We start from the raw sequence: 24,195 nt of genomic DNA, 5'->3' as shown, positions 1-24,195 counted from the left end.
TGGCATCATCTTATGGCCACCTTTTTCAGTTGACGCGCTAGCACACACCAACCCCCACACACCTCCGCACCCCCTTCACCACCCACTCCCCACACAGAGCAGAAAAACACTGCCTATGCAAGGGTGCAAATCCATGCTCACGCACTCAAAACCAAACCGCAATGTCACAGCGTAGATATATAAAGGCGAGTTGACATGGTAGATTTAATATCGCTCGTCTGACAGAGATCAACGAACATTAAAGCCAAGAATAGTGGAGGTGACGTCAACAGTACTGCTTCAACTCTCATTTATTAAGTATAATATAAATGTAACTGTAAAGTGGATGAAAACACAACTTTCCAAAGGCAGGGACCAAGCCTACCACGCTCGAATCACGTGCCCGATGCTCCAACTTACCACAAATTGAAATATTCTACGCTGAGCTACGGTGGAGGTCGTGCACTTTAGCAGGTATACGAGCACGTGAAAATCTGCAAGTGTTATTCAGCCCCGCTGGTGGTGATGATGGTTTGTGTGGAACGCCTTTGTTTCGGCTGGCGCCATGCAGTACGCATTCTAGTGCAAACGAACGGATGACCAAGAAGCCCTGTGGTCCCTCTTTTTTTTAAGACGATAGTCTTTCTTGGGGACCTTCGACGCAAAAATTTTGGTCTGTCTGCCTGTCTGTCTGTCTGTCTGTCTGTCTGTCTGTTTGTCTGTCTGTCTCCCTGTCTGTACATTTGTCTGTTTGTCCACTTTTGTCGGCATTGGGTATTTGAAACGGCCGACCTCATCCGCAGCGCCCACTTATGTTGCTCAAGGCTGAGCGTTCATGCTTGTGCAATTGTCAATTAAAAGCAATTATTGCGCATGTCTGGAGCACCATAACAACACGTATGTATTCTGAATGTGCGTCTCTTACTAGAAAAGGCCTACATAGGTAATTTTAAGGACCGTAGTGCTTATCACGCTGCACTGACCATGCAACACTTGTACGGAAAGGCGAGTGTTTCCAACGCTTTGCTAAAACAAAACGGTGGTGGCACCTACCCGTCGCCTTGCTTTCTACACCTTATCACTTCTGAGATGGGCGCACACACAAGTCTCAGAGCCACGCGCTTTGTTTTCTAAGACAACTGTCAGATGACGCTTATGTCTCACGTGTCACGTGACTTGATGCGCTCGTTCGCCTCCACTGCACACTCGAGGCACTCTAACGCAGCGCCTCCAGAATACCATTCACTGATTTTCTTGCGCAGAATATCAAATTGATTTTTGTTCACTCTCTCCACACGACATTTGCAGATTACAAGCAGATACGGAACCAATTTTTTTTGCTCTACAGTTATGTCACGATTACAAGCGCAGGGATAAAACAACACAATTAGCGACCAGTATACCTTCCTTGTCTTCATTATCTGTTGGCCGTATTAGGCTATATAAAGTAAAGAAACGAGCCCTGCGAGTTTCTTTCGTTCAGACAGAACAAACAGACAAGGACCAGGATGGACAGATTATTCCAGAAGCTACTGTTCAAATTAATGGCAGTAGTCTCTCCTCAAAAAGATTTCCACGCGCGTCACATTCGCTTTGGGTATGTTGTTTGATGACTGGTCAGAGCGGCTTTTATCACTGAAGCTTCTCGGCTGTAAAATGCCTTACACCACAGGTAGGTATGATGTTCTGTCAAACTACTCTCATCGAAGGCAGTGTTCATATTATAGCGCATTTCCTTGGTGAACTTTGTTACCTCATGGACAAAACTTGCCAGCCCTCGTTTGTTTCAGTGAAGGAAGAATTACAATTTCCACAGAAATGAATTTTTTTTTCGCACGTAAGCCTATCCTGGCGCTTCAAATAATCGTACGCAGCTGAGCGACTACGCATGTGATAGCTAACTTCCCCCACAACTAATACAAATTGTTTTAGCTCACTGCGGCGTATAGTTGATAACAGGTGCGTAGACAGAAATTTTTTTCGGGGGGGGGGGGGGAAGGGCCATCATTTGATTTCGGGAGGGGCATCCCCTTAAAATGACCATTTTCGCTCTCTATGCCACGGCAGAAAAAAATTACTGGGGGGGGGGGAGGAAGCACATGCCCGGTGGGCCACCCCCTGGCTACACCCCTGGTGGACAGCTTTGTAATATAATCCTGACATCCCTTTTTGAACAATCCCAGTTGCGAACTTGGTATCGCCCAACCGACAATGGCTGATTCGAACGGGAACATACCCGCTGATTGCACATTGTTATAAGTAAGTGCGAAAATACTGGCTACTCTTAGATTGCAGCGTGGGCAGACAGATGGTCATGAATGAGAAAAATGAATATTTTGTAGAATTCTGATCTCTATTTCTATGTCAGCACTACCTGGGCTGCCATTCAATAGAAGCTGTCATACAAGTCCATGTATAGGTAACATTGACGAAAGTTGATGCTTACCCTCAAGTCGTCGAACGCGGGTGGACTTACGACGGGTGATCTTAGGTCACGCATTACGGTTCTTAGGGTGGTCGGTTATTCTTCAGTATAATATGGCGCAATCCCCCGTGTTCTGTTCTTCTTCTTCTTCTGCATCTTAACCTATATGATGGTGGCTCATGAGCAATCCAGAGTGCTGGCCTAAAACTAGGCGCATTATTCAACGCAGCCAAGCTCACATAATAGATAAGAGGCAATATTAGGAAAAAATATTTGGCAGATCTCATCTACCCGGGAACCGACGTTATGTTAAAGTGCCATATTTATATATACAAATCATTCGTTTTAGACCCACCATTACCTCTGTCTCGAATCGCCTCTGATAGCCTGCATCGATCCCTGCTCAGATACACTCCTCTTTCAATTTTTAGCTTTTCTTTCTATGTAATATTTTCAGTCCAAAATTACTTTGTGTTTGTAGAATCATAACACCTTTTACTTAAAGATCCTGCCGCCCGGTTCTTGGCCGATCCCCCGTGGGTGTGCACCAGAGTAACAAGAATCATCATTATCATCATCATTATCATCGTCGTCGTCGTCGTCGTCGTCGTCGACGACGTCAACCTTATGCGAAGCATGCGGAGGGAAGGTGACCACGTTGCAACATTTTTTTTTAGAGACATGCCATGAAATGACGCTAAATATATGTACAAATGTTGCACGCAGAGACATATGATGAAGAGTTGCAGATGTTTATATAACCAGTTGTTTGCACTTGCACAACGATGCCAACTGGAACATGCGTCTTAGCAATGCGAGAAGCTGATATGAAGCGCTGATGCTCGCGAGGGCTGGTCCTGGACGCTGCTACATAAATCAACTTCAGCGCATGGCAACTAACCACAATTGACGTTAACCCGATGGGACGGCTGTATCTAAGGGGTACATGTGTAATATTTATTAAAGTGGGTAGGCAGCACTGCAACCACTATTGACGTTTCACAAAGATTAGCGTCTACTTAGAAAGTAGTTGCGAGACCTGGCGTAGCTCTGGGGTACAATGTTTCATTGTCATGCAGAATGGTCGGGTTTGATTCCAGTTAAGTCCCTGACATTAATTCGTTGCATTCGTCGGGTTGACGCTACCAATGCCGTGTATTAACGTATTTCTTAAGCCTCACGCGTTAAAATTGTTCATGTGTGTCCTAGTCATTCCTGTGTATAGATACTAAGCATCAATCATCTGTGCACATATACTAGCATACCAGCAGCACATACCCACCCATGGTTATGTGCCGCTGGTATCCTAGTGTGTGCACAACCGGTTACGTTTGGGCGATATTCACCCAAGCGTAAGTGGCTAGATAGATAGATACCCTCAAAGTCACCGAAGTTCTCTAGAAAATGCTTCTCAATTAAAAAGCAAGCAAGGAAGGTTCCACGCAGAACCATCATTACAACTGAACTAGCTCACTTCAGAGCACAGTCACGGCCGAAGGGAGGAAAAGCGGGCCATTTTATCCAGCGGCCTTGCAGGTACAGCCACCTTTGAGCTTGTGGCGCACACCGGCACCGCATTATCGGCAGAGAGTCGCGCCGTGTTGAAGGTACGCCAAACAGCTCGAGGAATTTGGGGTAATAGGTAAGTGAAGCTTTACAACCCTGGAAACTACTCTTACCATGACACGACGCGTGGTAAGAAAACACGCGCAATGAACATGAGGGTGGCAACACCACCTTAAGATTATCACACCAAACACCGTGACCTAAGAAATTTTAACCCTTTCAGCCCTGAATTTTCTATTTTGTTCGAATAGAATTTTTCTGTGCGTATTTTTCTTGTAGTTGGGACGTCAGAAGACCACAAACGAAAAATTGAGCCAGTGGTGCAAGCATTTCTGTAATAACTAACTTGGCGTCAAAGTAGGTTATTAGGCTCAGTAGTTGAAAAATGAAAGACAATAGTGTTTTCATTCCGGCTGATCACTAATGTACCCAAAATGGTAACCAAACCTTACTTGTCAGCCTAATACCAATTAAAACAGCGTCGGCACGACGCCCCGAAAATCACGCTTATCCACCCCACACCTCGGCTTCAGCGAAGACGATGATGATGATGACGATGGCCTAAAACATGGCTAACACCCACTCTGGGGTATTGGCAAAGAAACTTCGCTCGCGCTTCTTTTTTGTGGCTGCTGCTTCGACAAACGTGCCGCAATATTGATGTCAATCGCAGTGTGCATTATGGAAGAACTGTTCATCCAAGAGTGAGAAGTGTTGGTTACGTTTCCACATGGAGGAAGGAAAAAAATTGAGGAGAGGCCGTGACGTCAAATAATATAAAACCGGAAGTAGGGAAGAGTAGGAGCGCTCCTCCTCGCACTTGTGGGCACGCTCATCTGGTTGCTAGGAGACGATATTGCGTTGCGCTGACCAGAGCACAGGGACATCGCCAGTTGACCGAGCCGGAAAGCGATACATCTGATTGCATCGGCTAAGGAGCTGCGATGGCCTCGATAAAATGGGAACCAGGTTTCAGCTTCCACAGGTGAGTGTATTGAACTTTATGTTCGACATACGGTATGATCGAGAGTATTGTCGCAGAGCATAATGCACGATACCTCATGCGTCTGTTAGTGTTGGTGGGGCTTATTCACGGCTCTTGGTGACAGTTCTTGAACGCAATAAAACGCAGCGCAATTAACCACAATGCTGACGACACGGGGCCGCTAACACCGGAGTATCTTTTTTCGTTCGCTTTGTCCGCGTCATGATATCACTGTGTTTCAATTTATTCATGAATATTTGTCCGTGTGTCAATAATGTCAGTGAATCCGCGTACATTTACAATTGCTTTCGTGTAGGTTTCCCAAAAATCCCCGTCGAAAGAGGCTATGAATCGAGCCAACGCGACTGGGAACCAACGAAATGGTCTTTTGTGTGCTCAAAACACTTCTCACCTGAGCACTTCAATAGGGCAGCGCCAGTGGCAGTTCGCCTTCGCGAGGATGCCGTTCCTACTGCCGTGAGAAACCACAACGACGCACGTGCTGCAGATTTAAATGCCGTACTTTTGTTGGAGAGACATGTATATTGACTGCACGCTTATACGTCGGTATATTGCCCAGGCGAGTGTACAGGTAATGGAACAAAGTTTTAGTGAGTGCAAGCGTTGCTATTGAGTTTTTCGAATAAACTTCCAGTTACGCAATTCAAGTCTATGAAGTTGAATGCAAGAAAGAAACTGCGCAACTCGGCAGGGTAATCGCCATGGCATTCTTTTTTTTTTTTCAGGTGAACCGGTAAGTTAAGGGTACGCGACACAATTTAACAGTGCCATCTGCTTTGGCCTTCTTCCATAGAAGCATGTTGCACCTTCAGATTATCCCTTGCATCTGTGCGTCATAACATTCGCACCATAGAGTTTCATACAATCGCACCAACGTGGCGGCACTTCAGTCAAGCAACAGTGGGGTGGGGTGGTCGTTCGGGTTCGACCACTTCGAAGAGAACTTCGGTCCATATAAACTACCTCGCACAGAACGCGATGGAATCTTAAGACATCAAGCAGCTTCGCAAATCGCCTTCTTGTGTCAAACAAAGATTGGGTTAAGCACGTCTTTCTGCTCTTGACAATGCAGCCTTCAGTGAGAGTACCGGGCCAAAGCTTTCCAATCGTCACCGTCGCGCACGGAAATGGCTCACTACTGTCTTCAACATTAGGAGTCGCCGGAGGTGTCGTTCTTTTCTAGGAAATGTATCCTTTCATCGTGGATCAGTGCAGCAGCACGGCGTCGAAGACGAACAGCGAAGTTGCGGCGTGAAGTCTTCTCGGAGAAGCTGTCGCGCACTTCCAAAACCCCTCGCGATGGCACGCTGAATGCTGCGCACGCAACCAGGATGACATACTCGCTGTGGGATGAACTTCTGAAACCTTGCGTCATCCTCGAACACAACGACCTCATAAACATGCAGATTCACAGACAAGCCGATCAAAGGTGTGTTTTGCCGACGACGCGAGATGACGGGGTCATGATGGGGCATCGACGGCGTGCCCGCATTGCCATAGCAACCATTGCGAAAGAGCGCGTGACTTCCACTACACTTTTTTGCTCTGCCACTTGAATAGCGCGGGCCTCTGCTCAGTTTTCCTTCCTCCATGCGTATCCAACATGCCAGGGGGAATGATGTGCGGTAGTGTCAAGTGACACCGCCAGGGCCGAAAGTGGTAAAGACCTCTGCTGGGTCCTACGCAGCTTCCAATCCATAAAAGTGAAGTAAATTGCCACCTGTGGGTGCCATATATTTAGCGTAAGAAGTTTAAAAAATTTCATTTAGCCAATGTCACGAAAATACTAAAAATATATTTGGAAATTTCTGGCGTAACGCGCGGAGATTTTGACGCGACCTTTAAAAAGGAAATTTCAACCTTGATTCACTCCGCTAATAATGAACGGTAGTGAGACCTGTCACATTAGAGTCCTCAGAGTGCACTTTGTCAATCTAAACCAAGTCACTGTTGTTATTTCATATCCTTTCAAAAAATATAGTTCAAGAAGTCCTGAAAGAATTTCACCGCTATATTGCCGCATCCCCTCCTCAACTTTTGATATTGCCCCGTTTAACTGTGAGTATTTCTCAGCGCAAACCGCAACCACAGTGTTCGAGAAGCTTTAGGACTGCAGTAGATGATTTTGTTAAGATTACGACCACTTCGTGAACATGACAGATTGTTTGAGAACCTACGCCACCACTAGCGATAACACTAGAATATGCTACGGCAAGTGTAACAGCGCGTTCAAAACGAACACACAATTAAGGCACACACGTGCACACTAAGTTATAGTTACACACGTGTAACTACAACGCTACTTTCAACGGTTTTATTTTTCGCTTCCATCACTACATGGGTTACACACACATGAGCTCATGTTCTGAGCAGAAGTAAAATGAACAATACTAGGCATCACAACAAATAACAAGGAAATTGAATCCTTCTTTTTTTCGTCAGTGCGATAGAGGCACTGTTTGTGTGTTATATGTTTTCTGCTCTGTCTCGTCCTGCATGCACTATACATCGGGTGCTGTGGACAACCAAAGCCACCTTGCAAATTTAGTTAACTAACGACGACTAATATACCAGTTTCAGCTGCTGAATCTTACTCTCAAATCTCCCGTATCTATAATGTCCCCTCTTAATGATACTAGGGATTTAAAAAAAAGGGGCCGTGGTTTAACTCAGCTACGCCTGGGCGTGTGTAGTAAAAGGTACGGTTAATATTACTGAACATGTTTAGTTCAGCATCATCAACAGCTTTGTGGACGCAGCCTGCCGTACGAAACGGTTGGCGAGCTGCGTCCGCAGAGCTGTCGTAGACGCTCAACTAAATTCTCTCTCGAGAATGCGGCTCGTTTTTCTTCCATCTGCTCGGCTCACTGTCTCCTCTTGGTGTCGTTCCGACAACGAAGCCTGGCGTCTATCAGTCTCTGTGACCCATTTTCCAGAGCTGCCGGCCTACCCCACTAAGCCGCGCCTTCTGTAATGATTGATATGTGGTGTTTAACGTCCTAAAACCACCATATGATTGTATGAGACGCCGTAGTGGAGGGCTCCGGGAATTTCGACCACCTGGGGTTCTTTAACGTGCACCCAAATCTGAGTACACGAGTCTACAGCATTTCCGCCTCCATCGGAAATGCAGCCACCACAGCCGGGATTCGAACCCGCGACCTGCGGGTCAGCAGCCGAGTACCTTGGTCACTAGACCACCACGGCAGGCATCCGTCTGTATATATGATGCAAAGCCGGCTGTGTTGAGCTGGAACAGCGTGACTAAACACGGACAGAGCAGAACGCACACACACACACACACACACACACACACACACACACACACACACACACACACACACACACACACACACACACACACACACACACACACACACACACACACACACACACACACACACACACACACACACCCACGCAACACACACACGCACACGCACACACGAACTCCAAAAACTCAAGTGGGGAAATACACTGCTGCTGCATATCGACCTGCTCATTCCTGAGAAGCTAACTAGTTTATTTATTACAGTTTCATGCTGCACTCACTAGGTTTTACCCATGTTATTTTTTAACTAATTGGCTTTTTCAAATAAAAATAAAAATTTGGGAACTTTCCCCTCTTCATTTATGTTAGATTGGCTTGAGCCTGTTATACCTCCTGGTGGTACGGGCTACCCTCCTTTTTCCTTTTAGTTATTTTTACATATAGGGGGCGGAAAAAGCACACACACACACACACACACACACACACACACACACACACACACACACACACACACACACACACACACACACACACACACACACACACGCACACACACACACACACACACACACACACACACACACACACACACACACACACACACACACACACACACACACACACACACACACACACGCTGCGCTGAAAGAAAAAGCGGCTTCACTGGCTCCTCCTCTGACGTCACGTTGCTAGGCGACGGTTTAGCTCGTGGCGCAGCTGCTGGCCAAAGTGAAGCAGTGAGCATATATGGTCAATGTAGCTGTTGTTGTTCTCCTATTGTTAGTGGCGCATACCCACTGTGGGGGATCGGCCAAAATTGAGTGGTTTAAAATTTACTGTTCAGATTTGGAATGATGGAGGTATAACCTAAAGAGTACCGATAGCCTAGGCAAGTGTGGTGCTTATTGTAATGCATACAAAAATTTACATAAACGAACTTATTCTTATAATAGAGCAATAATCTGATTTTATACGTATATAATTATGTGGACATGTTAGGATAATGAAACTGGTTAATTAGTCAACCTATTAGTTTCATCAATATAGTCCCGGACGGCCGCGCATACTTTCCCATTAGAGAAACCAGAAATGGAAGCTCCAAAAGACAAAATGACAGGCAGAGATAAGTCCATACCAATACCACGCAAAGGTATTTCTAATAGTGTTTTTTGTAATTTGCTAAACCGCCTGCAGGTCAAAAAAATAAATGGTCTATTGTTTCCAGTTCATCACAGAATTCTCACAGTGGCGAAGGTGCCTGAGAAGACCTGTGCTTATAGAAATTTAGATTTGGTACCCGGCAACGCAGCCTTGTGATAGCTACTTCTTGTTTTCGAGTGCGGCAAAAGTCTCTTCGCCAGTGGTATAATAAATGGCGATATTGTGTAGAGTTTGTTAGTGCTGAACCTTTAAAGACTTGCATAAGCGTACGTCCGCGGAATCGAGCAGCAGTCACATAAGCGGATGATGGACAGAGTGGTAGAATTGGTTCACTGATTGACGACTTAGCTATGGAATCGGCTATTTCATTCAGAAACAAACCTTTGTGTCCAGGCACCCAAACTAATCGTACTTTTCTCAAACGCACAGGTACTGGTGCACGGAACGCCCTTGTTACGTGATTATCAGCACCAACAGAAAGTGCTGCACAGAGAGATAGGGAATCTGTTATTATGACAGCTGATGTAATTGCTGTATCTAACTTGCGTAAGGCGAGCACTACTGCCAGAAACTCAGCCACAAAAACGGGCATGAAATCGGGTAGTCGAAGGGAATAAATCCAATTTAAAATCGAGCTGAAAATACCAACCCCTGACTTTTCGTCGTATTGCGATGCGTCTGTAGCAATAATAATGTTCGTTGTAATACGGCGCAGGTGATCTTGTAGTAAACCATCCAAAATATTATAGGGAAGTAATTTGGCATTATTAAGAAAAATGTCGTCGAATTGAATTTCCACCAAGGCTGAATTATCACGAGTCGGCTTGATGTCGCATATAGAGGCTCCAGTAAATTTTGCACAAATATAATTTGCGGCGTGTGAAATCGTGGCCATCTAGCAGCAAAAGATGATTCCGGAGTGGAAGTAAAGGCTGTTTCTGAATGTCGTAATGGTGATTCATAAATTCTTAAGAATGTCTGAACAGTCAGAAGGCGAACTCTACAAGAAAGCGGAGGGACCCTTGATTCGAGATACAACACATTGTTGGCCACTGTTTTGGGAAGGCCAAGGCATAAGCGCAAAGCTTCTCTTTCCAGGAGAATTAGAGGCCGGAACTTGTAAGCTGTAACTCCAGAGAAAAGTACACAACCAAATTCCAAAATGGGACGAACATACATGCGATATATCATTATTAATGTGTCTCTTCTCATACCTATGCGGTAGTTGCTTAGCCTACGTAATATGCCATTGGCCCGCACACCTTTTCCGGCGATATATTCGATATGAGGTCACCAGTGAAGCGATGTGTGATAAATTACTCCAAAGTATTTCACAGATTCCACCTGTGGTATATCCTCATGATGGTAAGACAGAGAGATGTTCACAGGGTATTGCAGCGGGAAAACAAGGAAGGCACATTTACTCGGATTAAGTAAAAAGCTGTTGCCATTGAGCCAGCTCTCCAATATATTAAGGTAAGTCTGCAGCCGTTCATATAAGGTCTGAATGTTATCTGCCATTGAAAAAAGTGCGATATCGTCTGCATAAACATAACTTGTTATATCCTGTTTACGTGGAATGGTGCTCATTAGTAAATTAAATAGCACCGGGGAAAGCACCGAGCCTTGCGGTACTCCCCTCGTTCGGGTATGAGTAGACGATGAAAACCCATCTTTAAAACAATAAAATTTCCTGTCTGCGAGAAAATTGTGAACCCACGCTACTATGTATGATGGAAAATCAAGGTATTCTAATCGATCTATCAAAATACAGTGCTCCATGCTATCATATGCTTTAGCGATGTCTAAGGTAACTAAAGCAGCATATTTTTTATGTAGCCGAGCTAATTCAAGCCTACTTTCTAACTCAACGTGGGCATCCCAAATTGAACAACCAGCCCTGAACCAAATTTGATAGGGACATAGAATTGACCTTATGGTAATAAGTTCATTAATTTGTATATTGATGATCCTCTCAACCAATTTCACTAAGTTTGATGTCAGTGTGATTGGCCTTATGTTATCCAACGTGTATGCATCATTTTCATTTTTTAGCAACAATACAATTTTGACAAGTTTCCATTCTGGAGGTATCCATGCGTTCTCTAAAAAATAATTCACTAGTTTTAGCAAAAAATTAGGCGATTTCTGGAGTAAACATTTCAACATAGAGTTCGTAGTCCCATCTGGTCCGGGAGCCGTCCTCGGTAAGCATAATACTGTCTGATTCAATTCAGCTAAAGAAACTTCTGGAAATTCATGCAAGTTTACCAGAACGGACTGAATAGCCAAAAAATTAGCAGTGAAGCGGCGTTCTAAACCTTGCGCTATGTCTTCTAGAGAGGTGTTCATTTCTAACGGCGTGCAGACACATGACTGCAACGTTAAAGGTGCTGGCAGTACTTTACTTGTCCGAAGATAAGCGAACAAAGCACGCTCATTTTTTTATTTAGAAAGAGAATCAAAATGTCTACTGTCGTATTCTTTTTTTGCGCGGTTCTCTGCACGCTTAAATACGCCAGCAAGGATTTGATAGTTCTTCCAGTTTGTTGGGCTGTGATTAAGAAAAAGTTTTTTCCAAGAGGCTTTTCGTCTTCCATAATTGCGCGTACACTCATCGTTCCACCAACGAGAGGAGGATCGTTTATTGGATGGAATAGAAAATTCGGAATTTTTTCTAGATCCCTCCAGCATTGAACGAATCGTAGATGCAATCTCCTTAGTACTGGCATTTCCAAGCTTGGAAATGGCAGAACGCAGGCAGGCTTGAAATTCGCTATGGTTGATGTATGTGCGTTTTGGCTGATCTAAAGTTAATGTTGGACAAGTAATGTCAAAACTACAGGAAGATGGTCACTGTTAGATGCCAAATACAGAACAGCCCATGACAAAACCTTGATTGCATTGAAGCAAAACATTAAATCCAATACTGAGCTAGTTTGACCTCGGACAAATGTTACATGACCTTTATTCAGACAGGAGAGGTTGTGATCAATAGTCTATTCCCACAGTCGCCTACCACAAGAATCTGTCCTTATACCCCAAGACAAATGATGTGAATTAAAGTCTCCTGTGAGTACAATGTCCTTTCCACATGCTACCAAAACGCTGTCAAGATAACGCGTGCTTTGCACGCCGGAGGGGAAGTAACAATTTACAATTGAAGAAGGTTGGTATCCGGGGAGACACAAGTGTTATGCTAATATTTCACAATCCAAGTCTAACATTCTGAAAGAAAGTTTCGACCTATGGCATAATTTACTTGATACAAGGATCATTAAACCACCACCTAGTGATGGGCGATCTAATCGAAAAGAACGAAAACCTGCAAAATGGAAATTGTTATCTGGTGCGAGCCAAGTTTCTTGGAGAATTATATTATGAAGATTAAAATTATTGCAAAAGTAATGTAAGTCGGTTGAGGCTGAGAATATAGAACGGCAGTTCCACTGTAGTACCCTCAACTGACCTATGGTGTTGAGCGCACCGCAGAGGCGCATGTCGCGCCCTTGTTAGCATCTTCACGCGAAATAGCTGATTCATTCTTTTAGATTTGGACTTGAGATCGGTGAAGATAGTGGATCTGGTACGTTTATTAGTTCGTATATTGAGTTCCATATCTGTAGCAGTACTTGCGCTCGGCTGAGGCGAATGTCGGTCCAAGTGCACCTGTGTTCCTGACTGCTTAGCCTTGCCTGCAAATGCAGAAAGTTCGTCCAACACTACATTGCGTAGCTGTGTGTCGTCGCTGGTAATGTGTAATACTGCAGGTTCTGTACTAGTCCGTACTGTTTGTCTAATCTGACTTGAAAGAATTTGCACTGAACAGTCGAAAAGGTTAGATATGAGTTTACCCATTGCCTTACTCACTGCCTTTTCCACAGCAGTTTCAATAGCCTGCGATAGGTTGGATTCCATACTGGAAGTGCAGCGCGCTGTAATACCAGAGTATCCAAAAGCCCTGTCCCTAACTGTGTTAATGGCTTCCCTTCGAGAACAGCGGCGGCGGTCAATAACTTCTAGGGTTTGAACCTCTCGGGTACGAGCGGAACAGTCAGAGTTGTCGGCGCAGTGACTGCCTCCACAAGAGACAACACTTTTCTGCTGTTGCAGTGCACTTGCTTGAAGGATAGCTCTCTCCGCAGGTGCTACAACGAACGTTAGATTTACATCCTCCCGCACTGTGGCCGAATCTCTAGCAATTCTTGCACTGAATCGGACGAGAAGCTAGGGGTTCTACTCGGAAGATCAGTGGCCATAATTTTATTTCTGACGGAGATTTTGTGCCCACAAATGTCGCGATGACAAATTCGGTTGGTACCCTCTCTTTGTCGACTAGGCAATTACACCGGTAAATTGAAATTACGCCCGCTCCAGAGAGCCTGTCTAGGGTCTCAGCTGGGCTCAGCTTGGAGTCGACTCCCCGTACAAGGCCTTTTGTATATGCAAGGTGAGGCGGAATAAAAGCACTCACCGGGGTAGCAGCAAAGGAGGTGCATTTGAGAAGATCCTGCACGCAGGTCTGATCCGGCGACCTACAGACGATACCTCCTCACACAAATGGGCGCACATCTGTGGTGGTCTGCAAATGGTTTGAAGTTGTCTTAAGTTCCTTTTGAACCGCCTGAGTGTTTGTAAGTCTGATGAAGCCTCCATTTGTAGGTACCAGTGCCACGGGAATGCTGTCAATACCACTGCGGAAAAAGGAGTCTAGCGGTAATTCATTAGACGGCAGGGACGCTGACCAGGCGGATCGCGCCCGGCCAGGAGAAGTAGTCGATATGAGCACTAGAGATATGGTTAGACTAAGAAACAGATAAACTATAGAATCGGACTTTAAGACAGAACGTTAAAACCACTCAATCCCCAGCAGGTTGAGCACGGGCAAGCGTTACGTGTCCTTCCTGTTATGAAGGCGGACTGGTGCTGATCGCTATTCTTCTTCTGGCCGCAGCGTCTCGCTGCGAAACTGCTATGCCAGCAGAGAACAAAACCCTCATCAAGGCGGAATCGAATGCACGCAGTCGGAGTGACATTCAAGTATTCCACCACGCGGCCACACCACAGGTTGAAACTGCGTCTTGAAAAGACCCTTGAAGGTGTTAACTTGACAAGGCGGGGGTTCGAGCTAGGTGGTTCTTCATGATAACGTACGTCTTGCAGATTTTTTTAGACAGCAGACGAAACCCGGATAGGCGCAAGCTTCCAATTGAATTTATTATCGAAAGGATGCATATATATGTAAATATAATAAACTAAAAGACGCGTCTCTCATAATCATATGGTGGTTTTTGGGCGTTAAACTCCACATATCAATCAATCAAGAAACTAAAAGACCCATGTCACAGGTGCGCACTATGACAGTGCGCCTAAGCTGCTTCCTTTCCCATCGTAACTTTGATTACCCATGGAGTACTAATTACGTGTATTTTTTACAATGTAATCAGCCATACATATGTAATCTGATGGCTAAATACGCTACAAACAAGCGTCGCTCGATTGTTGAGGAATACACCTGCAAACTAGTCTGCACTAGAAAAAAATAATAAATTTGAAGATGAAGTTCACCACTACTCAAGAGAAGCACATGTATCGTCATTCAGCGTGTAGCGTACACTTCATTTTCATGAAACTTGTGTCTGTGAACGTTACATCAGACTATACGTTACCATACCGGCGACAGTGCAGTCGACATGCCTGGTCTGCTCCAGTGTGCATGCACGCTACTTAAATCACACCAAGACGTCGATCTACGCAGTGACACCTGGTAATGACGGAACCTACGCCGTACGCCTTTGTAGTTATCACTGTTCTGCCAGAGTGTCTACTTCATGACCAAGGTGAACATTGACGTGCCGCTCAACCAATATAACGTCACGCGTGAAATTTCTGTGAGGTCAAGTGACACCGTGATGTGTTTAACACGAAGTATTTATCCCGCAGTGCCGAGAGTGGCTGCGTTCCTGACTTGTAGCGCCTCGCTGCTGTACAACGTCATCGGTGTACACTGGCACGAGAAATAGTCTGAACTTTAGAAATTCCTATAGGTAAAGAAACGAGTGCGTTAGAAGGACTTTAATCACTTTGTAAAAAAAGCTATTGATCTCCTGTCACACGTTTGTGCGTGCAGTGTGAGTTTAGTGACGTACGAACGGCTTGGTATTTATCATTGTTTCATCATTTATCTTCATTGTTGCTGTTTTATATCATTGCAGACTGTGCACTGACATACTGCGTCACTGCTACGAATAAATATTGTGGGGAGTCAGCGTTGCTGCCTGCACTTCTTCTCTATTGTTGGCACTTTATCGAACTCTAGTTCGTACTTGAACACACATCCGGTGGTTCATAAGGCAGCGGTACCTATGCGAGCGAAAGTAGCTCAAAACACACCAACCTTCAGTAGCAGCTGGTAGGCTCAGCCGTTCTAGCTGACGCACAGCTGTTACTGCGTTGTGAGACCGCGCAAACGGCCCAGCGGGTCAAATACCCCCCGCGTCCTGAGCTCGAATCTACGCCGCCTAGTCACACCGGCGTGTGAAGGCAGAGCTCGTGCATGGAAACGTATGTAACTTGGTTTCTGAATGCATCTAAATGAGAAGTTATTGCCTTTGTATACGAGCATGGCTCCCTCATTAATTGCAAATGATAGGATACCATAACCTTGGTTATCAATCTATCGTGTGTGTTATAATTTTCACTTCTTCGTGTGAGAACCTAGAGTCACGTATATTACCCAATTAAACCAGCAATACATTTAGAGCACACAAGGACATTCAAAAGAGTGCGGGCACGTGAGAGCTCTCGTGAGCCAAGTATACTTTAGTTTCAGTAGATTTCTGTCTATGTCCGGTAGTTGAATCATACTCAAACTTTGCGCACGGGATACCAATAGTGCTATACGTTGTCATAAACGTTTATTATAGAATAGACAAAAAATATGTGAAAAACATGCACGAGATATATGAATTCTGCAAAAAATATGGGGAATCAGTGGAATCATTGAAGTGATACATAACATTGCAGCAGGGTATGACATCCAGTTACACTAATCTTTGGCGTCCAGCGTAGGCCACTGTGAAGAGCGAAAGAATATCCACTCCAGTCTGCGTTTCGCTTCCACTTATTGATCACATGTCAAGCGTTCTCAGATAAATTTACTTCAGCGCAAGTACGCTCGAGACGGACCGCATATTCTGTAGTTCTTCAAAATTGGTGGCCTATGCATTCGTGCTTGAAAACACCCACATTCTTACTCTTTACTAGCCTTGCCGATAAAGCCATAAGTATACAGAAAGACTGCCAGTGAGAAAACATCATGAACTGTAACCTGTGTGCATTGAGATTGTTCACATATTACACTCTTATTGCACGTCCTATCATAACCCGTCAACCTGCCCCCACCCCTCTGTTTGAAAGCTCTAATTTAACAATTTGTATTTCATCATAAAACTATTCAAATTTACAGAAAATTATTTCCCTAGGAATGGTCCTTTTATTGCTATTTACTTTCCCTGTAGAAATAAAGAAATAAGACATATTCACTAACTTGTATGGCGTTAGTAAATGGTGTTTCAGTTTTTCAATTTTGCTGCTTCGCGAGATATATCGAAGCCTCTTGTGAGCTTGCCGCCATGCCGCTAGGGAAGTTACGTTTGCTTCAGTTTTTCTGGTAAAGGTGTCCTGCATGCTGAAACTCGAGCTTTTAAAGTTTCCTGGTCCGAATCTTCGCGAATATACGACTAATAAAGTCGTTTCTGCTAAGCTGCGCACGATGATGACGAAAAAAACATTTTTTTTTATATACCAGCAAAGGAAACGTGGAAGCTCCCTGTTTCTGGAGACTTATGACAACCTCTGCGACAGCCGGGGTCCGCTGAACAAGTGATCGACAAACTTCGGAGGCAACGTCCACCTCGCCAGTGCTCTGGCGTGCGAGTGAAGTCGAGAAGTGGCGGGAGGGGAAGGAAGTAGGCAGCGGTGCGCTCTAACGTCTCGTGAAACGTTGTGGGGATAGCGCCACATCCTGGTCAGGTGTTGGAATAGCGAGTCCGGTAATATTATGCATTCGGCGCAAATTGGGGAAGTGCGAGTCTGGAGCCAGAGAGACGCGAAAACCTCATTTCGCGTGAAGGACTCTGGTGGGAGTTGGTATCGCTGTCAGTGGCGTGTATAATGTCGTACGACTTCGCCACATGTGAGGAGTGGGGAATCTTGCCCTGTGCTGACCGCCTCACTGCGCGGGGCTGCTTGGAGGGTCAGTTCTGAAGCGGACGCATGAGCACGTTCATTACCCGACAGTGAGGCATGACCAGGATTTAAAAAAAAATTAAAAAAATATCATTAATTTTTGCTTGCTGATGCCATAGCACCAATACCCTAACCACACGTCGTGTTATAACATGCCAGCGCGTAGCATGAAGACTTCCTGTCACGTCGACGACAGCCGCAGCATTTTCCTGCGCAATGATAGAGAAACCTGGAAGCATTGGCTCTTTTTCCTATGACGCGCATCAACACGCGATCCAGCATCCTCAGCTGATGCGGACGCGGATCATCGTATTCTGACGCGCATGTGTGGTTCGGGCTTAACGCTGCTCCGAGAATACATATGATGCACGTCATTGTCAATTGTGACTCCTGTACACGCCCCGCTGTCATGTGTGTTTACTAAATAGTCGCACTGATTCATTTGCTAGCATTTACCCTTTCAGTGTTCGTCTTCTTGAGCGCTACCACTGCATTGACTCCCGAAATTTTTTCTTTCTTTCTTTCTTTCTTTTGTTCTTTCTTTCTTTCTTTCTTTCCTTCTTTCTTTCTTTCTTTCTTTCTATCTTCCTAACTGCGCATTGCACCATCCCAGTTTTTCCCTCTTCTTTGCCGGGAATGTAACCTTCACACACGTGCTTAGCGGCTCCAAACTCCTGCCGCTAGTGATGAAAACGATGGTCATGTGTGAAACAATGAAACGAAACCCCCCAAAAGAACATCGAAATTCGACCGCGTGAAAAAAACAGGTGACGCTGACAGAAAAAAAAAAGAGAGAACAGATTGCTTTACCAGGAACTGATTAACGTCCTATGTTCCCGATTCAGTAAGCATCACGTAATAAAAAGGCGTGTACAAGTACGTGTGGATTCGGCACACAAACGAAGATATATATTTGGGTAGACGTGCATCTACATTCAATCACTTGCGACATGTCTGTAGTGGACTGACCCGCCGGCTTCACAGTTTTTCTTTAAACTGAATAAGGAAACTCACACAGCCACGTACACTAGAACACAAAATTGCACAGACCAAGAGCGCCTATTCGCAACTACAGTTGAGAGTAGGCGCTCTTTGTCTGCGCAATTTCTTGTTCAATAGTATCCCTGTCTGTGTGCACGCCCTTATTCAGTTAAAAGATGAACCAATACCCGCTAATCTGATTATCCGTGCTACGGCAATCAAAGTTTATTCGTAATTCAGCATAAGCTTTTCTTAAAATCACATAGACGATGAAATGTGAGAGCTCACGCGCACTTATGCAGCGTTCTTGGGAATGCCACGTACCAGACTGATTTACAAAAAACGTATTTCCCATAAACAGCAAAAATCAAACAAGAACTATCTGGCAAAAATATTGTGAAAGAAACAGCAGTAGCGATTCTAGTAGACACTAAATAAAACTACTGTATTTATTTATTGTTTGCTTCAGTTATAGTATGTCACCCCATTGTGCACACAAGCAAATTATCTTTTCTTTTTACGTCGAAAACATCTGCCGAAAGTTACTAGTACCACTGCTAAATTGTAGTCTTGGCTGCCGAATCTTTAAATCAACAGATCTTCCAGAGCTACACAGCTACAATACATAGGAATACTTCAGTGCTTCTGCACACTTATTGTCAAAATTTGTGTAATCACTTTTTATTTGAATGCTGAAGTAGTAATTGAGTTATCAAAACAAATAATGTTTTAATAGGGTACCCGAACAGGATTACTGATGGTGCACCTCGAATGTTCGAATTCCATCGTTTAGCAGCTTTCAAATGCTCCTTCTTCGCCAGGATTGATGAAGTCTCGATCGCACAAGAAAACAAATCAATCTGGCTCAACTGAATATTTCCCTTTACTGAGCGTGAAGTGAAAGTTAGCCGTCGGCAGCAGCGTGGCCGCGCAATTACGCTAAGGTCCCATTGCACCCCGTGTTCTGGGGAATTAAGGGAGGCATGCGAGAGGGCGTGTCACGCTTGCTTGGGTGAGCGCTTGGTTGGGGGGCTGCCTGGGAGACGGGAGGAGTTGCCGGAGGTGTCAGGATATGCGAGCGTTGGCTCTTTATTGGCCGGGTCAGTCGTGAAGTGGTTAAGACATCCACGTTCATTGAAAAGGCGACGCACAGTGGTTCAGATTACACGATCGTGTTTTACTCTTGAAGGCAAACCTGATTAAGAACCTGTTGTTGGGAGGGTTGGTGAGTACGATAATTATGGTTTCTGTGCCAAAAAAAAAAGACAGACACATGACAGACACGTGGAGGTGGAAACGCTGTAGGCCTGTGTGCTCAAATTTTGGTGCTCGTTGAGGAACACCAGGTGGTCAAAATTAGTGGAGCCATCGACTACGGCGTCTCTCATAATACTATGGAGGTTTTAAGACGTTATACTCCACATCTCAATCAAAAGAAATACCACTTATGAGGCCAAGGGACATGTGGCATTAAAAAACCTAATCTTGCTCTTGCACGGACAAACGGACGCGTCACTAAAACCGTCCGCTCCTTTTTTTTTATATGGTATGCCTCTCAGAATTCATGGGCTGCTTTGCTCCGTCTTCTTGGCTTCGCGGAATATCGGCTCACACATGCATTATCGGCAGTAGAGTGAAAGATGGACATTGTTTACTTTTTTAAAATTTTGCACGTGCTGCCTAATGAGTAATTAATGCAGTGGCCTGTTTGCCCTATGTATAACTTTTTTGCAAAGTAACGGCATGTCGTACACCAATCCTTGCAGACATTCCACAAAGGACGACATTTTTTCTTCTTGCTACACACCTTTCTCTTGCGAGGGCAAAGTTGTGTGAGCTTGTTTGGCGTTAAAACAGCAAAAAAAAAAAAAAACAAGTGGTACCCATGTTTATTGGTAACTTCCTTCAGGTTATGATAAAGCCTGTGTACTTAAGGTAATCTGTTCCCGTTTTTTTCCTTGGTGCCTCCCCGTTTGTTGTTTTTCGCTTGGCGCTGTCCTTAAGTTATTGAAGTAGCGCTTCCGCCACCACCAACATTACCAATCTAGGAACTGCGCGGAATAGTATTTGCATTTTTTTTATCAAATGCTCCTTCTACTCCTTGTGTGCACCATTTTCGCAGTGACCATGGCAGGCAGACCACCGTGATACCGCTCTCAAGAAACTTCTATTGGGTAAAGTGCTTTCATGCCCTATGCGAATATGTACAACATGCGTGATCCTTACAAAACCGAGAAGTCATATCTAAAAATTGGTATGCATCACTTCGGGGCAGCCCTCGCGTGAAAGTCATTTCCGTACGGTTAAAAAATCTTCACCACTAGGTGCACACGGTTCCGCTGTGCATGTGTATTATTGTCGCGTAAAACAATAAAAATCGTCCATGTATCTAAATATATATTCTTGAATTTGATTGTTTAGAGCCCGCTCAATACATTAGTGAATGTTTGCAAAAACAAACTCGCACAGTTTGTCCTCGCACAACAGAGGTGGTCACCCAGATTGCGTTCCTCGCCCATCATGCTTTGTGTGCAAGGAGTGGTGTACGACATCCCGCTGTCTTGCAGAAATCCGTGCTATGTTGTGCTAAAAAAGAGTGGAAGGAATAGAAGGTGTGCTAAGTGAATGGAAGCTGTTCTAAACAGAAATGTAAATTCACTCCGCCTTCTCGTGTCAAGCACTGCCCGTATTTAGACGCAAAGCTTCAGTAAATGAAGTTGCACGGTCTACGTTGCACGCATTTTTCGGAATGAAAATAAGTACCCTTGGCGCAAGAATGCACGCAATAAAGACAATATATACTTCACTTACACACAAAATTGTTCGTTGCCTTTCGCAAAAGCAGCACGCTACGACTATGTTGCTTCCATGTAGGTGGCCACAGGAGACGACGTCGACAGTGAAAGAGTTGTCTAAGGCATAATGAGGAGCCTGAAATCTTCGGAGAAGTTATTTAGCATTTCGTACAGTCAGTGACGAAGCCACAAAAGTATTTTGCTGCTCCCGTGAAATTGACAAAGGAAAAGTTTTGCTGTCAACTTTGCCGGACTTCATCTGAAAAACAGAAATGAAAAGGCGTACGATAGAGTAGCGACAATTTCATATTACGTTCTCAGCAGGATTATTTATCTGTCTGTCAAAGGTATGTTAATATCACTTTTCAATGAAGAAATACGATCACGCTAACTTCAAAAAACAGCACTTGATAGGAAACTCTGACAACTGAAAAAGAAATACCGTTTGATATTTCTGAAACTTTCCCCACTCCTCACTTATCCTCTTCCACATCAGATTTCACAATCAATATTCATATGATGTAGCACTATTTTGCTGGACGTTTTGTGCATTACCGTAGCGACGCCACGTCAGGCTGGATGGCATTTAGCTTTGCTTAGTTTTTTTTATTTATTCATTCATTCATTCATTTTTTTGGGACTTCTTATAATATGCATACAATATGAGGGCTGCTAGATTATGTCTAGTACTGCTGGGCGCCTCTATCCATGAGGCCACGTTTCATGTGAAAGCTTCTTTATTCACGTTTTGTGAAACAATGACGTGATTTTCGGTATGTGAAGCAAAACATTTAAGCCATCATGTTTCGATAGGTATTCTGCTAGTGCGCTTAATGACCGACGGTCCCCGTCCGCATAGCGCCACGTATACGAGCAAGACGTGAACCCGTACAAAATTTTACCACGCGTGCTCACTGCGTTGAGATGCCTTTCTTTCCTACACCTTGCTAAGCACTCACGTTAACGGTAAAATACCAAATGTGGTCAAATTTCAATTTAACATAGTTACTAGAAAAGCTGCCAGTTATTAAAAATTTACTACTTTTCCGTACCACCTAGCTACCTACCGTTGACTGTAGCACTTGGTCTGTAATTGTCTTGTCATTGATTGGTACTTAAGCGTACCGCATTTCGAGTTCGTTACTTTCACGCAAAGCGGTAGTATGCCATATGGGAAAGGTAAATTCATATAGCTCGTGAAAGTTGCACCGCAAAGCGTTCAAGTACCTATTGCCGACATCACATGTGATTGAAGGACGACCAGGTGAAGTGAAGAGAAATAATCAAAAGAAAACAATATATATATATATATATATATATATATATATATATATATATATATATATATATATTGTGACAGCCAACCCTTCGTCCAATACGGGCCGGTCTCGCCACCTCGCTATGCGCCTACTGACCACCTAGACTTTCAGCCGCAACGCGCACCCTCTCCTCGTCGGCGATCGCCCTCGCCCATGCGTCGCCGGCCCGGACCCTCCGACCAGGAAAACTAAGCAACGCAGTTCAAGAGGCAAGAACTGCGCCGTTTTCGAACTGTCTAAGCCCTCGCTCCTCTCCTGCTAACGTGGTCGCAGTAACTGTTGAAGGTTATTGTACTTTCGCCCTTGTGGACACTGGCGCCGCTGTTTCTGTTATTGCCGCTAATCTCTGCCGTTTATTACGCAAAGTAACGACGCCGCTTTCGGGACTGTCGCTTCACACCGCAAGCGCACAGCAAGTAACGCCTCTCGCAGCCTGCACTGCAAGAGTCTCCATCGAAGGCATTCTTTACATCGTGGAGTTTATTGTTCTTCCTGTCTGTTCGCATGACGTCATCCTCGGGTGGGACTTCCTATCCCGCCATAATGCCGTCATTGACTGCGCACGCGCCGAAGTTGAGTTTTCGCCCTTGTGTGATGTCCCATTACTGGACGCTCCTCATCAGCCGCCGAAGTTGCTCGTTCCTGGAAATTTCGCCCTTGTTCCCGTTTCATGCAACGCCCACACTGACGCTACAGTTCTTTTTATGCCTTCCGATATCTTCAAATGTCGTCGAGCTTTGCCGCTGCCTTTCGCAACAATTGACCTTGCCGCCGGAAGAAGCAACATGTTCGTAAGCAATCCGCTTTCCACACCTGTCACATTGCTTGCGGGGGAATGTCTCGGCCGCGTGCAGGATCTCGACCCTTCGTTTTTGTTTGATGTCCCGGACGACTACTGCGACCACCCAAAAGCACTGTCAGCGCTTGGGGAGTCGTCCAATGATACGTTTTCCAGCGCCATCGCTGACACTCTCACTCCTACCGAACATGCCGACCTGCTGGATCTTCTCCATGAGTTCAGGAGTTCGTTCGATGTGTCGCAACCTCAACTGGGCCGCACATCACAAGTGAAACATCATGTTGACACCGGCCTACACCAGCCACTGCGTCAAAGACCATACCGTGTCTCCGCTGAAGAGCGCCGCGTCATCAACGATCAAGTCGAAGATATGCTTCGTAGGGACGTCATTCGACCATCTCACAGTCCCTGGGCGTCTCCCGTCGTCCTGGTGCGTAAGAAAGACGGATCTATCCGATTTTGCGTGGACTATCGTCGTTTGAATAAGATAACCCGCAAGGGCGTCTATCCTTTGCCGCGCATTGATGACGCCATTGACACCCTTCACGGAGCGGAATTTTTCTCGTCGCTAGATTTGCGGTCTGGCTACTGGCAGGTTCCAATGGCAGAAGCCGATCGCCAAAAAACGGCATTTATTACACCA

At 44.9% G+C, this 24,195-nt stretch overlaps 1 protein-coding gene across 5 annotated transcripts in view; it reads right to left on the bottom strand.

Moving 5' to 3' along the window:
• LOC142786393 (neprilysin-1-like) overlaps positions 1–24,195 on the bottom strand; it is a 557,390-nt gene that overhangs the window by 63,465 nt on the left and 469,730 nt on the right. Inside the window, exon 1 of one of the 5 annotated variants that reach the window (XM_075884071.1) lies at positions 2,426–2,569. The exons of the other annotated variants lie outside the window; for them this stretch is intronic. Coding sequence (XP_075740186.1) covers positions 2,426–2,479 — 54 coding nt within the window. The 5' untranslated portion in view covers positions 2,480–2,569. Of the gene's footprint in view, positions 1–2,425; positions 2,570–24,195 lie in introns of those variants that run through there. 5 annotated transcript variants of the gene reach the window in all.

This window comes from Rhipicephalus microplus, unplaced genomic scaffold (assembly GCF_043290135.1).
Source record: "Rhipicephalus microplus isolate Deutch F79 unplaced genomic scaffold, USDA_Rmic scaffold_23, whole genome shotgun sequence".
In the NCBI taxonomy this organism is placed as follows: domain Eukaryota; kingdom Metazoa; phylum Arthropoda; class Arachnida; order Ixodida; family Ixodidae; genus Rhipicephalus; species Rhipicephalus microplus.
This window is presented reverse-complemented; position numbering and strand designations above follow the sequence as displayed.